Raw genomic sequence first — 15,620 nt, forward strand, 5'->3', positions numbered from 1 at the left:
GAGGGAAAAATCACTATTTGGTGGAGCTGTTAACAACTCATAGACATCTGAAATGTGACCCGACTACACACTGCTTCTTGTAAGACGTTGAAAAACCAAAACCTCACCACACTGTCCTTCACTGACTGATAGCGTGCAGCTAGACAGAGTATGTATGTCTCTTTCTCACCTCTTTCTTTTTTTCCAGTTCACTTCCTCTGAATTAAACCTCTGCTACCAGGAGATACAATTTTTAATTATGAAATCTGATTTATTAAAACCATTTTTAAACATAATAACCACTCGTCAGAATGAATCTGTGCTTCTGTTTGATTTTGGTGACAGTTTTTGTTTTATCAGTTGCATCTACCCCCCCCCCCCCCCCCCCCCCCCCCCACCGTAGCTTTTAAGTTTCATTTCTTTCATTTCTACACTAACACACTTTTCTCTTCATTGTCTATAGAGAGGAAACCACAACACTGACAGCCACAGACAGAGGAAAGTGGAGGTTTTTATATGATGTGAGCATGAATTGATCTCATTTTAACAATTAGCAGGATGGTGGAAGCATCTCTACTGTCTCTACTGCTCTGTGAGTACCTTATGTCGATGTCTGGGTGATAACAATGTAATGGGATAATGTTTTTTGGATTATGTCTGCTATAGGGCACACAGTGTTCCCCCTTTATGTGTCTGACTTTGCCACTTTTAAATTAATGCATATTATTTTTGTTAGGTGGTGATATATATGAAAAGCCATTTTTCAGTTTTATGAACCTGTGCTAAAGATTAGCAAATTTTGTTTGAACAACTTATTCAATTATTTACTTACTTACTTACTTACTCAATTACGTATTTACTTATTCTTCTACTTAAGTTCATACTTTTTACCTACGTATGTACTTATTTACTTATTTACATGCTAGAATACCTCTGCCAAGGCTGCATAATCCTCGAAATTAATTTTGTTAATTCTTCTTGTTCAATGTAAAAGCTCAAACCAACCTGAGTGTCATTTCTCTTTAGTTCTGAGCTCACTGCTGTGCTGCACAACAAACCAAGGTTAGTAAACTTCTTCTAACTGATAGGCTCGACCTTTTAATGAAAACCTGATAGAAAAGTTAGAGTTGACGACAGTTTTAGAATCTGGAGAGGGATGTAGTGGTTTACTAAATCAGGTAACACTATTAAAACTTAAGAGATGTCTTAGTAAACACTTTCCACGTTGCTACATAAAGGAGACACTACTTCCTGCATTGACATTGATCGTTGATCGGCATCTTGATGCCTTTAACAGCTTAATTCTCTCAACGTCTGGCTGTGATTTCAAAGACCAGCGGAGTTGAGTTTCAGGACCTTCAAGGTTTTTTTAGTTTCTTTAAAGGTTGTTATCAGTGTGTCTTTTCACCACCACATCTCCATCCTTCTGTTTATGCAGCCTTTCTGACTCTGAGTCCCAGCAGCTCTCAGTTTTTTCAATGGACGTCTTTTTCTCTGAACTGTGAGGAAGACAACAGCTCTGCTGGAGGGACAGTAAGGAGGAACACAACTAAAGAAACCAGAGCTGAGTGTGGAGATAAATGGGGAACATCAGCTGGTTCCTCCTGTAAAATGGGTCTAATTTTCCCCTGGGACAGTGGGGTTTACTGGTGTGAGTCCAGAGAGGGAGCAACCAGTAACAGCATCAACATCACTATCACTGGTAAGATCAGACTGTGGAGTTAGTATTGATTAATGAGTGTAAGAAGCTGAGTGTAAATGATGAAATGCTGTTTGTCTCTGTGTTGAGATGGATCAGTGATCCTGCAGAGTCCTGTCCTCCCTGTGATGGAGGGAGATGATGTCACTCTGCACTGTAAAACAAAGACGTCCAACCTCCCAGCTGATTTCTATAAAGATGGCTCCCTCATCAGGACTGAGCCTACAGGTCACATGATGATCCACCATGTTTCCAAGTCTGATGAAGGCCTCTACATGTGTCACATCAGTGGTCATGGAAAGTCTCCACCCAGCTGGATCACTGTCACAGGTGAGGACGTTACCTTTGATTTCACCATTTATTTCATCCACATGTTCACTATGACCAGGTGTGATTCTCTCTGTAGGTAAACCGACAACCACAGCCCCGCCCCTGGTCACTTTGGTCCCACCCCTCGCATCTGCAACCACGCCCCCTGACTATGTAGCCACGCCTCCAGCATCAGCTCCCCCCCAGTTTGTGTTCAGACTGGTCTGCCACCTAGTGGTGTTCTGTCCGTACTTCATCTCCACTCTCCTCATGGTGTCTTTATATCGACACAGGCCCACAGGTAACACTCTGAATCATTCACTCATCTTACAGTCACTCAACAACAATCAATCAATCAATCAATTAATCAATTAATCAACCAATCAATCAATCAGGTTCCATCTGGTATAGATGATAGACAGTTGTCTCTAACAGTTGATAGATTATCTACATTTTCGTGCTCCGACTGCAGGAACTGACCGGCCCATCTCCATGGTGATGAACCCACTCACCCAGGCTGAGCAAGGATTGGATGATTATGACGTCATCACCTCTGTCACCACAAAGCATCACTTCTGAACTGAACAGATGTGTTTTATATGATATTATATCATTTTAAATTCTATTCTATTCTATTATATGCTTTATAAGGACGCTATAGCTTTCAGAATTGAATGTGCCACCAGTTCCTCAGCTTTGTCATTCAGAATATCCATGTGAGCATTGGACCATCAGATGTTTTGGAATATAATGAGAACAGACAGACAAAGCTCTGCCAGCAATAATGAACCAGTTTTGAATGATATAACCTTTATTAAGGAAAAGATGACGACAGAAAGTTTGCATCTACTCTGAGTCTCTGGTGTTGAGCTGTTATATATCATTTCCCCAGTAAAGCCTTGTTGAAGCACTGAAGCTTGATGATGACGAAATGATGAATCATTTTTGTATATTAGGCTACTGTTTATAGTTCACTGTAGTGAAATGTCATTTTTTAGTGAGCCAATGTCTGTGTGCCACAAATGATATTTTTACTGGGAAATAAACAGTTGATGTTTTGTGTGACTGAGCAGAGGCCAGTGAGTATGTTAGTGTGACACAAATAACATCAAGATAAATATAAGACTTTGTGATGTTATTGAATCCCAATCTTATGGAAGCAAATAAAAATTAAAATCTTTAGCAACTAAATACTCAATGTTGAATTTGAAATACCACTGCCTGTAAAGTAATGGAATAGTTGCCAATTTTAAATATGAATTTTAGTCTAATTTTGGATTCATATTAATGTAAATTAAATATCATATATCTCTTTTAAAATCAGAGGGGGAAAAAAATCAATATGAGTTTGGTTTCAGGCAAGTTATTTTTTGCAGTCAGGCTCTTATCATCAAACCTATACCCTTGTTTTAGACCCTGAGGCAGCCAGCAGTGGACAGTGGCTGTTTTACATTAAGAAGCAAAAACAAGATGTAGCTGGAACAGAAGCATCCAGATGCTTCAAATAATAACTGTGCATTTTTGCAGCAGTGACTCTGCAGACAACAGAGAGAAGCAGCAGCAGAGTGAAACACCACACAGATTTAACAGAAGAAAGCAGAAGACAACAGGAAGTTCGTCTGGGTTTACATAGCAGGATAATATTCATTCATCAGAAGTTCTAATCTGCTAGTTGAGGTTCTCACAGACCCCACATAACTTTATAATAGAAGTATTCAGTGAAGGAAGAAAACCCATTAAAACAAGTTTGGAGCTGTGTTTACTGCCAGTTTGAATCCTAATCTCAAACTCAGCAGCCGCTAAGTTGTAGTTATAGAGAGTGTAACGTGAAAAATAGAGATATAAAGCAATATAGTGCAAAATGAACAGCAGTAAATACCAGCTATCTTACTTATTAATGTTCACTGATACTACTTGTTTGTGTGTGGACTCAGTTATACAGTGGTGGCCCACGGTACAGACTACATATACACATATAGGCAATTGCCTACAGGGCCCCTTAAAGTGGGTTAGTGGTTAGCGGATCAGAAAACAGACTTGTTTTCAAGATGGCTGACAATCTTTTCCAACTTTTGCATTATCACAAAACTTTTATATTTCCTTTTTATATTATTATTTTATGTGTATGGTGTTTTATTTAACTTTAACTATTTTAATTGTGCTTTCTTTTAGTGCCACCATTTTATTTTTTTTTATATGCACTTCCATATATTTTGCACTTTTATCTGTTTTATATTCAAGGTTTGTTCTTTTACTGGCATTTTATCTGCTTTCAAAAGCCAAGAAGTGTAATTTATCATAACACCTGTTCAACAAGCACACACTTACAATTTCATCTGCTTTATGTATGGTCTCAGTGCTGCTTGATATATGAGCTCTAATGTTCCTATTTATTATTATTATTATTATTATTATTATTATTATTATTATTATTATTATTATTATTATTATTATTATTATTATTATTATTATTATCATTGGATATAAAGAAGTCTGGCTGTGAACTCTGTGAGATAATGAATGGCTCCATTGGACTGTTTAAGCCCTCTGGCCTGCCACATGACAGGATGAATGACAATGACAGATCTTGGTCAACAACTTTTGGATTTATTTCTACAGAAAGAGCACACAGCTGTGAATCAAGCTAATACTGTAAGAAAAAAAAAAAAAAAACCTTATAAAACTTATAAAAGCACATGTACATTTTCCAGACAGTGTAATCACGTTCTGCTGCATAAATATGCAAAAATCATCACAGCTCAGTAAGACAAGCTTGATAGAAGGAGAACCTTAAGAATTGGTTTTGCACTTAAGGAATAATGTATTCCAAATACAATCCAATTTGTTTTAGACATATTAAAAAATAATTTATTATCACTTATCCATTCAACCACTGTTCAGCTCTCGAATTAACATAAAATCAACTGATAAACTGTAGGTATCGACATGTATGTCGATACTGTATACATCAAAATATGGGCCTTTGGCAGAGCAGAGAGCAAAACAAATGTATTAACAGAGCAGTCGTCCCCTTATGTGTTTGACAGACAGGTCAAAATATTCAGAGTAGATAACTGACTCAGAATAAGAAATATTGAGGATGTATTAGAAAAAAGATGGACTTTACATGTTGTAAGCTTATAAGTATATTATGAAAAGAAAAAGGTTATGAACCAACTCGTCCTCTCTGCAAGTAGTAAGATGTACACAGCTCCAGATAATGTTTGTAAATATCATATTTACTTCTGTATTCTTTCTTTCTTTTTTCTGTGTTTTGTTTTGCTTTGTCTTTTTCTGTTGGCTCAGCCACAGACCTGATATAGTTTTCTTCATTCGCACCATGCTGCACCAAACTGTGAACACATGCATTTCCACTGCAGCCTCCTGACTGGCCGACCTGAGACCAGGTCACTGCTCTGATCACAGCTGTGCTCTAAGCTGTGCAGAGTTTTAAAGTCTGATTACAGCAAATTCTAATTCAAACCACATGCTCCACCCTGTAAATGCTCCACCATTTCGTTGTCTCTAGTTGCTGGGAGATGCACGGACAGGCCTTTTGAGGCCATCAGGATTTCATTTTCATTTGTCAGTTCTAAAATTAATCTTATAGGTTTATGTTATTAGCACCAGTTTTAATTATTTCATCTTTGTTTCAGAATAATCATGATTTTCTCTGTCAGTTTGGTCTAAACGCAACAATACCCATGAGCCTTGGCGGCCATTCTTATGGATAAGCAGCCAGTCTGAAGCATGAATTAGAGCCAAAGCAAATTCAAAATGGATCCAAAACTATCCATGTTGATGAGATATTCTAAACATTTGTCACAAAATGTTTTGATTGTGTGACATTAAAAAAAAAAAAAAGACAAACTTCATAAAGCTGGTTGTACACTACCTCCCCACCAGTTTTGTGCAGGGCACGGTAACTATGACAACTTCGGAGGTCATTTAGCTGGAGGAGGAAGAGGAGGAGGGTTTCCTGGGAAACCAGGTTATCTGCAGGTCTTCAACTCTTAAAAACAATGATTTAGGTTTCCTCAAAAATAGACCTTAGAGGGTATTTAAAAGTCTTAAATTTCGTTTAGAAAGGTCTTAAATATTGTTTCGTAATGTTAATGTTTTTTAATGTGATTTCAGGAAAACCTGTCTGGAAAATCCCCAATTCTCTTGTTCTGGACCTCTGACCTTAAATGAGTTATTTTTTAATGTCCAGGTCATGAGTCATTAGTTATATATTTTTTATATTATTGGGAATAATTATTATATACTGCCAGAAAGTAATTACAAAAATGTGAAATAAATGTAAATTAATTGATATATATTTCACATTTCACTTAGTAAATATAGTAAATAATAAAATAATAAATAGTAAATAATTATCTGCCTTATCATTGCTTATGGTTTTTATTGATATCCTTCATGCTTTGACCGTGAAACAGGTGTTAAATTGCATTCTATATGGTATTATAATATTTTAAAGTCTTAAATTTGTAAAGACAAGTAGTGATGACACAGTAGTGAATGAAAAAACATAGTTATCTGTTGATCATATGTAACTGTGCGTGTGTGTGTGTTTGTATCAGCAGGAGCAATATGACATCATCAGTCAGTCATTCAGTCATTAGAGAGGATGATGATCTGATTAGTTCCACTTTCCAATAAAGACCAATACAGGAACACTGATGTGTGTTATGTGTTTCTATGGTTACCATGCACTCCCATATTGTTGAAACACATGCTCGTCTTAAAATCCAAACGTGTCCTTCAATGTAAGTTTGTGATTTGGTGTTTAAATAAAACTTCTTACCATCAAATCACAGAAAAATTATATTTACTGAGTATTTTATTCATTAATTTATGTTTAAAAAAGAGTCTGACATCACAGTTTGAAATAAATAGATGTAAAAAATCATTAAATAATGAAGAAAACAATATATAAGAGACTTTACGTGAGACTTGGAAACACTTTTTCACTCTTAACCTTTTTTCTGGTAATTGATTTCAATGTATCTCTGCAATGAGATAATTCAATCATTAAAACTTCTAAATTTATGTACGTGAAATTTAACCAAACAAAACTTGGGAGGCAGGAATTACAATCAAATTAAGCAACCATGTCTGTATTTTTATCTGTGCTGTAACCAGCATCCTCTAAATGTTTCTTGAAAACTGTCTCAGTTACAAAAACTAATTTGTTGTAAAGTTGTGTTTTATTAAACTGAGCAACAGGTTGTATAATTCCATCATAGGAGGACTGTAATTATTATCTGGACTGTAATCATCTGGAAAACTTGCAAATAGTCACATGTGAGAAGCTGCTACCAGAGAATTTTGATTTCAAAATGATTTTAACAATTAATCAATTATCAAAATAGTTGGCAATTATTTTTCTGTCAGTTGATTAATTATCTCATCAGTTCAGCTCTAGAGTACAACCATGTACAATAGGGGTCACTAGGAGGTTAATATACACACTGAGTAAACTCTTGAAATTTTATCACCACATTTACAGTAACATCTTGCAGTGGTGGAAAGTAACTAAGTACATTTACTAAAGTACTGTACAGAAACACAATTTTAAGGTATTTGTACTTTGCTTGAGTATCCACTACATTTCAAAGGGAAATATTGTACTTTCTACTTCACTACATTTATTTGACAGCTTTAGTTACTTTTCAGATGAAGATTTGACACAATGGATAATATAACAAGGTTTTAAAATACAACACATTGTTAAAGATTAAACCAGTGCTTTCCAACCTTTTTGGCTTTTGACATCTTACTAAAAGCAGTGTGTAGTCGGGGTCACATTTCAGATGTCTATGAGTTGTTAACAGCTCCACCAAATAGTGATTTTTCCCTCTAAACTTCTCACATGATTTCATTTCAATAAATGTTCAAATGATCCAATAAGTCCAAAAACTGAAAGCAACAAAAAATATTCCACAAGTTTGATTTGTTTTATTTTTCATGAGAAAAACTCTATACAACAGTTTGCGTCTCATTATCACAAGACTTGTAGTAAAATTTTAAAATTTCCACATTCAAATGTTTTCGATATTTCTTGACCAAAATAATAAATAAAAATATAAAAATGACAGAGATTACAGGCCAAATTTTGTGATTCCCGTTGATTCCACCTGAAAAACAGAAAACAGAACACAGTAGAACTGTGTGTTAGTGAATAGTGTAAACAGAGGAAGCTGTAGCAGCATGTAGCAGTGAAGTGAGGCTGTATGTAGGACTGAATAAAGAATGTATATGTCTTCATGTTACTGTGAGCATGATGTCTCATTACAAAAATCACATTATTTCTGGTAGAGACCTCACCAAACTCACCTGGGTCTTCAGCACTCAGGTCGATGATGCCTAATAGGATTCTTTCACCATTCTGGAAAACGTAGCAGTAGTATTTTCCCACGAAGCTGTTGTTCATGTTTTGAAGCGTGAACACCAGGGTGCCGTTAGTCATCCGTCTGTCGTCCAGGTCCACTTTGCCCTGATACAATGGAATTTGGTTGGTCGGATCTTGCCGGTTGTCGTGGTACAGGAGGACATATGCCGATTGGTTTGAATCAAAGTTGGTCAACATCACCCCGCTGATGTTATGGATGCCACACCAATATACCAGTTCAACAGGTTTTCCAAGAACAGCTTTCTGCAACACTGGAAGACAGAGGCCAAAATCTTCATTGGAAACAAATATAAACTCAAAATACATTAGCACATGTCCTTCTATGGAGCCTCTATTGACTGCCACTATACATGGTAGAACTCTATGGATTAGTCGATTGACAGAAAATTTAATTGTTAACAATTTTGTTAACTGATTAATCACTTAAGTCATTTTATAATGTAAAAATGCCAGAAAAAATCTCTGTTAGCAGCTTCTCATATGTATATTTGCTAGTTCTCCAGTTTTCCATGAACGTAAACTCAACATCTTTGTTCGTGACTGTTTTTCAGGCAAAGCAAGTCATATCAAATAGAGGTGCAACGATTAGTCGATGGGTGATGGCACCGGTGTTGCTGCGCTCCTTCTGACATAAACAACCATCTCCACTGGCTTTAGAGCTCTGAGCTCAGCATGTGCAGTTACAAACACAGTAAATGGGTTGTATTTCGCTGATGGCAAAGGCTGCCATGCAAGGTGCCAACCTGCTCATCAGGAGTAGTTTCTAATCATTCACACACACACACACACACACACACACACACACACAAACACACAAACACACACACACCGATGGCACAGCCTTCAGGAGCAATTTGGAGTAATAGCCTATTGAGGTTGAGGTTAGTAGCCTATTTATGTGTCATACATGATAATAAACTGAATATCTTTGGTTGTTTTGAGCTGTTGATCAGACAAAACAAGATAACATCACCATGAGCTCGAAGAATATAACACGATTTTTCATTATTTTAAATAGGCTGATGAAAATAATCGATTCCTAAACTCTACACCGGTGTAACAAACGTCATTAGGCCTAATAGACGTAGCGGATGTGTAGGTGCTGTAATCACTGTGTCTGAAGAAAAGCATGCATCTCGTGACGTCACAGGTTGGTGTCAATAAACTGCATGAAGTTGGAAGTTTATTGGATGTGCGCATCTACTATAGCCTACTTTTTGGTGCTGTAATATCAACCAAACGTCGGGCAGACGTTCACATAACCTAAAGTCAACTTCGGGTAGTTTTTGTCTTGGCGGTGGTGACTTTTGAAATGTTCTAAGTGAGTACAAATCTTACCTTCCATCACATCTATCATTAAATTACCTGAAACAGCGACAGGAGAACTCACCTAGAGTCGCGGCCGCGATCATCCGAATATTTACGATTGTAAATATTAGCCCGGTAAAGCCACAAATCGATTCTATGGTTTTCCTGCCGATACACATATTCAGGACTGGTGATCGAGAACCTTCGATCGTCCCACACATGTAGCGGTATGAGCTCACCTGTTTATAGGCGTGGCAATCCTTCTCTTCTTCTGATTTTAATGGCGAATTGACACCATTTAGAGCACTATCGCCACCTACTGTTGAATTACATAGTTCTTAAATTGTTATTAAACCCGTGCTTTGTAGATAAGTGAAGACATGTTTTACAATAGAACTTCCAGAATCATTTGTAAAGAGTGTTTTCAGGTCCATCTGTTCAATCTCATTATATTCCAGTTCATTCTTAAACAGCTGTCTTTGTCTTGTATAGTTGAGACAATGAAAACAGACGTGATCCACAGTTTCCATATGATTGAAGTCATCACAAGTTCCAGTTAGATGCTTCCTGATGAGGTGTAGAGATGAGTGTCCCAGTTTTATTCTGCTGATCAGGCACTCATGTCTCCTGTTTTTCCCCTGTGGCCTTCCCTCTCCAACCTCTTGTTGAATCTGATATAAATGCCTTCCTTTAGTATCTCTGTCCCATAGCCTTTGCCACTGTGCCTTAATCCTGCTCCGTACAAAAAAAGCTTTTGCCTCTATCATGCTTACTGCTATTGCAACTTCTACTTGGTTTCTATCTAATCCCCCTAATCTAATGCCCACATACGTTGATACCCATACAAACTGTCCATCAATTCCTAATCGAAAAATTCTCTATAAAGATTGCATCAGGTCATAAAGGATATCTTTTCTGCATCTTGAAGAGGTATGCTTGAGATTAGCCAGGGCTGCACTTGAGTCTGAGCAAAGCAGTATACACAAAGGTTTGACTTCCTCTATCCATTGCAAGGCTAACAAGGTTGCTATCATTTCAACTGCATAAACAGATAAAAAATAAACAGATATATGGTCTGTAGTTCTCTTCTTCACCTTGACTTGACACCTCTGACACTGCATCCATGTACTTGAACCCATTGTGCTATTATGCTTCCTCGTGTCCTCTCCCCTCCCGTGATCCGGAAATTGTTCCCCCTCCACCATTATGGAGGATCTCCCAATACCTTAAATGTGCCTGGAGGGGAAGAGGAGCAAGGAGAGAGAAGGCTCCTGAAGGAGCTAAGAACAAGGAACCACTGGTGTATCCTCTGCGGAAGTTTTTTTTTCCAGACGGCAACACCCCTTTAATCAAATGTGTTTACTGATTGGTTATTGATTGGTCAGCTGATCTGAATAAAAATTACTAGTAACTAAATTTCTAGAGTCATGAATCAATCACGAAAAACACTCATGTAGTCTTCATTATTGTTCTTCATAAGCCAAAGGCTTCTCCTTTCTTCTTTTCTGTTATACGTCTCAACTCCTTCAGGAAAATATTATTTATTTATTTTATTAACCTTTATTCCTGCAGAACGTACACAATTGTGTTTCTCTAATAAAATCATCCTGAGCCTGAAAAGGACATCAGACTCACAAACTAAATATCAATATTTTATTAACATATTCTGCAGGCTACAGCTGTTTTCATTGCTCCTTTACGTCAATTCTGCTATTTTAGTAGTTAACAGATTAAAATTGTCTATTTGTGTCTTATTCTGTGACAACCAGATGCTGTATTAGATCAGATATAATCAAATGATGAAAATTGGAGCAGTTATTGGGTGTTTTCATTCCAGCTATCAATATGTAGAAATTATTAAGTAACAGTGTAAAGTATTAATTTGTTGTACATTCATTTTAAATGTAAATTTTAAAGTTTAAACTGTTACTTCTAATTTCTACATTTTGTTAGCTGATTTATTTATATTTGACAATTGAAGAGATGTGCATCATGAGCATTTGTCGTCTCCCCAAAATGACGCTGAACTGAGCAAAGATGTCCCATTTAGGATATTTTTTTTCTAGGATGGCGAAGTCGTGACCCGCCCTACTCTGCCTCTGATTGGCTTACCCTGATATCCTTACATTATGCCTAACCAATTTCACTCCTCATGCCTAAACCTAACCAACCCAACCAATGAAGATAACGAGTACTAGCCAATCAGAGGCAGAGTAGGGCGGGTCATGGCTTCGCCGTCCTAGAAAAAAAATATCGCGTGCCGTCTGATGAATTAAATTCCTCTCTCTTACATCATCGCTGAGACGAGCTATAGACGCGAGGAAGAGACAATGGTGAGGGAAGCGAGGGGATACGTTGGTGTAATGAGAAGCACCCTTTATACATCCATGTTACCTTCATGATACCACTTCTTAGAGGTTTATTGGCGGTTGCAAACAACGAATTGGTGCATTATTGATACCAGCTGGTCTGGAGTGTGGATCAGAATGTCTAGTATTTACATTATTCATAACAAACGTATCTTCTCAATCACATTAGCCAGTCAAAGATACTGAAATATGATTTGATGACACTCATTAATTGAGCTTTTTGTAGAATATCTAGATCAAAGATATTTCTGAGGTTTTGAATCAGATGCCCTCTTTCTGCCTCCTATTTCTGACAGTGTGGCATTACATGCTCCGTTGTTTCTTCTAGCCCACAGGATTCACATCTGCCTGTATCATGTTTACCTATTTTAAATAGTGTGTCCAAATCTAAGTCTTGATATTATTGTCTCATCTCTCCTTCCTGCATACATCATTTCTCCCACAATGAAAAGTGTAAAACCATTGTCCTTTCTTCTCCTTCTCTCATTGCTTTTGCCACCTTTTCCTTCAATCTCTGCTTAATAATGCTCTTGATTTCTGTCTTGCTGAAGCTAACTGCCCAGCGAATCAGATTATTTTTTGTGGCCTCCTTTGCAACCTTATCTGCCATTTCATTTCCTTTGATATTAATATGTGCCAGCACCCACAAAAATATTACTGTACCCATGATTTGACCCATGATTTGAATTCTGTATAATGTTTGTTGTGCTTTTATCAAAATTATTCCTCCAGTGTTAACTCATAATTCTCCACCTATCCTTTTCCTTACTTTGAACAATAAATGCTATTCCTACTTTATTAAGTACATTCTTTGCATCTGTGTATATCTGGACATAACTGTGGTAACTATCAATGAATGTCTGTATGGTATGGGAATTATAAATAAACTCCATATCCTTGTTCCTCTTTTCTAATAATGTAAAATCTACTGTGGCGTCCAGAAGTATCCAAGGTGATGTTGCTGACAATGGTGCTGTTGGACTTAAGTTTAATTGTGTTACTTTAAGTTCTGTTGCTTTCTGTGTCACTGCTCATCCAAAGCTTTTTGTTTCCCTCTTCTCCTTTTCCCAACAAGGTTTTAAAGTGTCTTTTGTTGGGTGATCTTGACTATAGCCCCATAAATTAATCCAGTAATTCAGTTATAGCTGTGTCCCTCTCATTTCTAGAGGGGTTTCTCCCATTTCCACTTGTAATGCTGCTGTTGTTTTGGTTTTGAATCGATCGCTCTCCAACCGTGAAGGAAACGGTTCCGAATGACAGAAATGTCTGTTTGAACACAGAGGAGGGAGCTGACCACCCCCATTCAGCCCATTGACTGTCAATGATTCAGCCTCACTACTGTCGCCATCTAGTTGTAGACTGGAGGAACTGCACCCGCAGTTGTGACGTAGTGGAGAAGATGCAGTGCAAACAGAAATGATGTGTCATCCACAGTGGTGGAGGAAGTGTTCAGATTTTTACTTAAGTAAAATTACCGATACAGCAATGTAAAAATACTCCATTACAAGTAAAAGTCCTGCATGAAAAATCCTACTGACATCTTAGATTATTAATACTGAAGCATCAGTGTGTAAGCAGCATGTTGCTGTTGTAGCTGCTGGAGGTGGAGCTAGTTTGAACCACTTTATACACAGTTAGCTTGTTCAGTCCAACTGGTGAGCATTTTGCATGTAGAGAGACTGAGATACAAACTGTCTGGCAATCCTCAGAAGTTTTTCAGAATATGAAACCTGATGTTGCAACATATCAAGGATCAATAGAGCTCTATCTTCTTTGTACAACACGCCCTTTTCTAGATGAGCAGTGAAAACAGTAAAATATTAATGAGAGTGTTGCCCTATTGTTTTTTCTGTCTTATCTATCTATCTATCTATCTATCTATCTATCTATCTATCTATCTATCTATCTATCTATCTATCTATTCTTCTTATCTGCCTTGTCTTATTATGAATGCAAAACCACTACAAATAAAATGTTCAAAAGCTAGTTTAGTCCAGTGTTTCCCAACCTAGGGTTCAGGTCCCTCCAAAGGGTCACCAGATAAATCTAGGGGGTCGTGAGATGATTAGTGGGAGAGGAAAGAAGAAAAAAAACGTTCTGATACATAAATCTGTTTTCAATTTTTGGAATTTTTCTCTAATCTTTGATTTTTGCTGAAATATTGGATCATTTGAAGATTTCATTAAATGAAACCATGTGAGAAGTTTAGAGGGAAAAATCACTGTTTAGTAGAGCTGTTAACAACTCACAGACATCTGAAATGTGACCCCGACTACACACTGCTTCTTGTAAGATGCCAAAAGCCAAAAAGGTTGGAAACCTCTGGTTTCATCTTTAACAATGTGTTGTATTTTAAAAGCTTGTTATATTATCCATTGTGTCAAATCTTCAACTGAAAAGTAACTAAAGCTGTCAAATAAATGTAGTGGAGTAGAGAGTACAATATTTCCCTCTGAAATGTAGTGTAGTGGAAGCATAAAGTAGCATCACATGGAAATACTCAAGTATAGTACAAGTATCTCAAAACTGTACTTAGGTACAGTACTTGCGTAAATGTAGCTAGTGACTTTTCACTACTGACCATCCATTCAGCTCTATTATGTCTCATATTGAAGCCCCACCTGAATCTACATTCTTACATAATAATTTTTACAGTTTTTTTGTGCATTGAATGACAGATTTAAAATGAAGGATACAGTATACAGCAAACAGAGAACACACCACATTAAATATATTACAAAAAAGGCTGGAATAGTTTGATCATATTTATTATGGCTGTGAGTATGGGGCCCAAAAGTGACACAGGGAAGTAAATAAATAAATAAACTAATTAATCACTGTGAGAAATTAAAAGATAAATAAACAAATCCAATAAATAAATAGATAATAAAATGTTTAATAAAGTATTTCATAATTTATTCATATATTTATTCATTCTGACTTTTTCTGTTTTATTTATTTATGAATTTTCACATGTATTATTGTCCACATTTATTTATCAATTTCCATATTTATTTCTTTTCACATTTATTTACGTATTTATTATATATTATTATATTATTATATTCACTTTTGGCCCTCCATGTGTGCTAGCAGTTACCAATTTATAATAATACCTATACTGAGTTCCTTGACTATTAATGTGATCACTAATGTATCTAAACAGTGTTCCTCTAGATGATAGATGGATTGTACTGGGATGATGTCTCAAGTACATTTACGCCTACATGTTTTATGCATAACAGTGATGATGTGCACAAACAATATTGCATGACAGCAGGCCTAATGGCACCACATCAATCAAACATGTCTTCACTATGGAAAATGTAAAGGTTGTAAAAAAAAACAAGGTGTTTCCTTTTGTTATCAGGCTTCTCCCAGTGACCACTTCTATTTGAATACTTAAAAAAAGCGGACTTAAGTAAAAATCACCTTTTGAATCATGTCAGGAATTATATAAAACCTAACACGACTATTTTATATAAATAAAAAACATCCACTTTCATTAAGCAGCAGTGTTCAGTTCATACTCTGTAATCCA

At 36.6% G+C, this 15,620-nt stretch overlaps 2 protein-coding genes across 3 annotated transcripts; one reads left to right on the forward strand and one right to left on the reverse strand.

Annotated features, from left to right (window-relative positions):
• The first annotated feature begins 537 nt into the window (after positions 1–537).
• Positions 538–2,953, forward strand: LOC122987280 (Fc receptor-like protein 5). The gene is made up of 5 exons (XM_044359072.1): positions 538–571; positions 1,418–1,681; positions 1,769–2,008; positions 2,085–2,288; positions 2,460–2,953. Exons 1-5 carry the CDS (start codon positions 538–540, stop codon positions 2,564–2,566), a joined length of 849 nt encoding a protein of 282 aa, XP_044215007.1. The 3' UTR covers positions 2,567–2,953.
• Positions 2,954–7,934: 4,981 nt separating this feature from the next.
• Positions 7,935–9,973, reverse strand: LOC122988070. Of its 2 annotated transcripts, none has more exons than XM_044360234.1 (3): positions 9,793–9,973; positions 8,327–8,653; positions 7,935–8,127 (listed from the first exon to the last, which is right to left on the reverse strand). In XM_044360234.1, the coding sequence occupies exons 1-3, from the start codon at positions 9,929–9,931 to the stop codon at positions 7,970–7,972; spliced, it is 624 nt and encodes a 207-aa protein (XP_044216169.1). In that variant the 5' UTR covers positions 9,932–9,973; the 3' UTR covers positions 7,935–7,969. The 2 variants fall into 2 exon arrangements, with proteins under 2 accessions (XP_044216169.1, XP_044216168.1); XM_044360233.1 differs by having other exon boundaries at positions 8,318–8,653.
• Positions 9,974–15,620: the final 5,647 nt, after the last annotated feature.

This window comes from Thunnus albacares, chromosome 8, assembly GCF_914725855.1.
Source record: "Thunnus albacares chromosome 8, fThuAlb1.1, whole genome shotgun sequence".
Classification (NCBI taxonomy): domain Eukaryota; kingdom Metazoa; phylum Chordata; class Actinopteri; order Scombriformes; family Scombridae; genus Thunnus; species Thunnus albacares.

Excerpts from the sequence above, each read along its gene's own strand:
- LOC122987280 (XM_044359072.1), top strand. The coding sequence starts at position 538 with ATGGTGGAAGCATCTCTACTGTCTCTACTGCTCT. Across the intron at positions 572-1,417 it reads TCTACTGTCTCTACTGCTCT|CCTTTCTGACTCTGAGTCCC; the intron begins GTGAGTACCTTA and ends CTGTTTATGCAG. Across the intron at positions 2,289-2,459 it reads ATATCGACACAGGCCCACAG|GAACTGACCGGCCCATCTCC; the intron begins GTAACACTCTGA and ends CTCCGACTGCAG.
- LOC122988070 (XM_044360233.1), bottom strand. The coding sequence starts at position 9,931 with ATGTGTGGGACGATCGAAGGTTCTCGATCACCAGTCCTGAATATGTGT. Across the intron at positions 8,654-9,792 it reads GATCGCGGCCGCGACTCTAG|TGTTGCAGAAAGCTGTTCTT; the intron begins GTGAGTTCTCCT and ends TCTGTCTTCCAG. Across the intron at positions 8,128-8,317 it reads TGAAGACCCAGGTGAGTTTG|GTGGAATCAACGGGAATCAC; the intron begins GTGAGGTCTCTA and ends TCTGTTTTTCAG.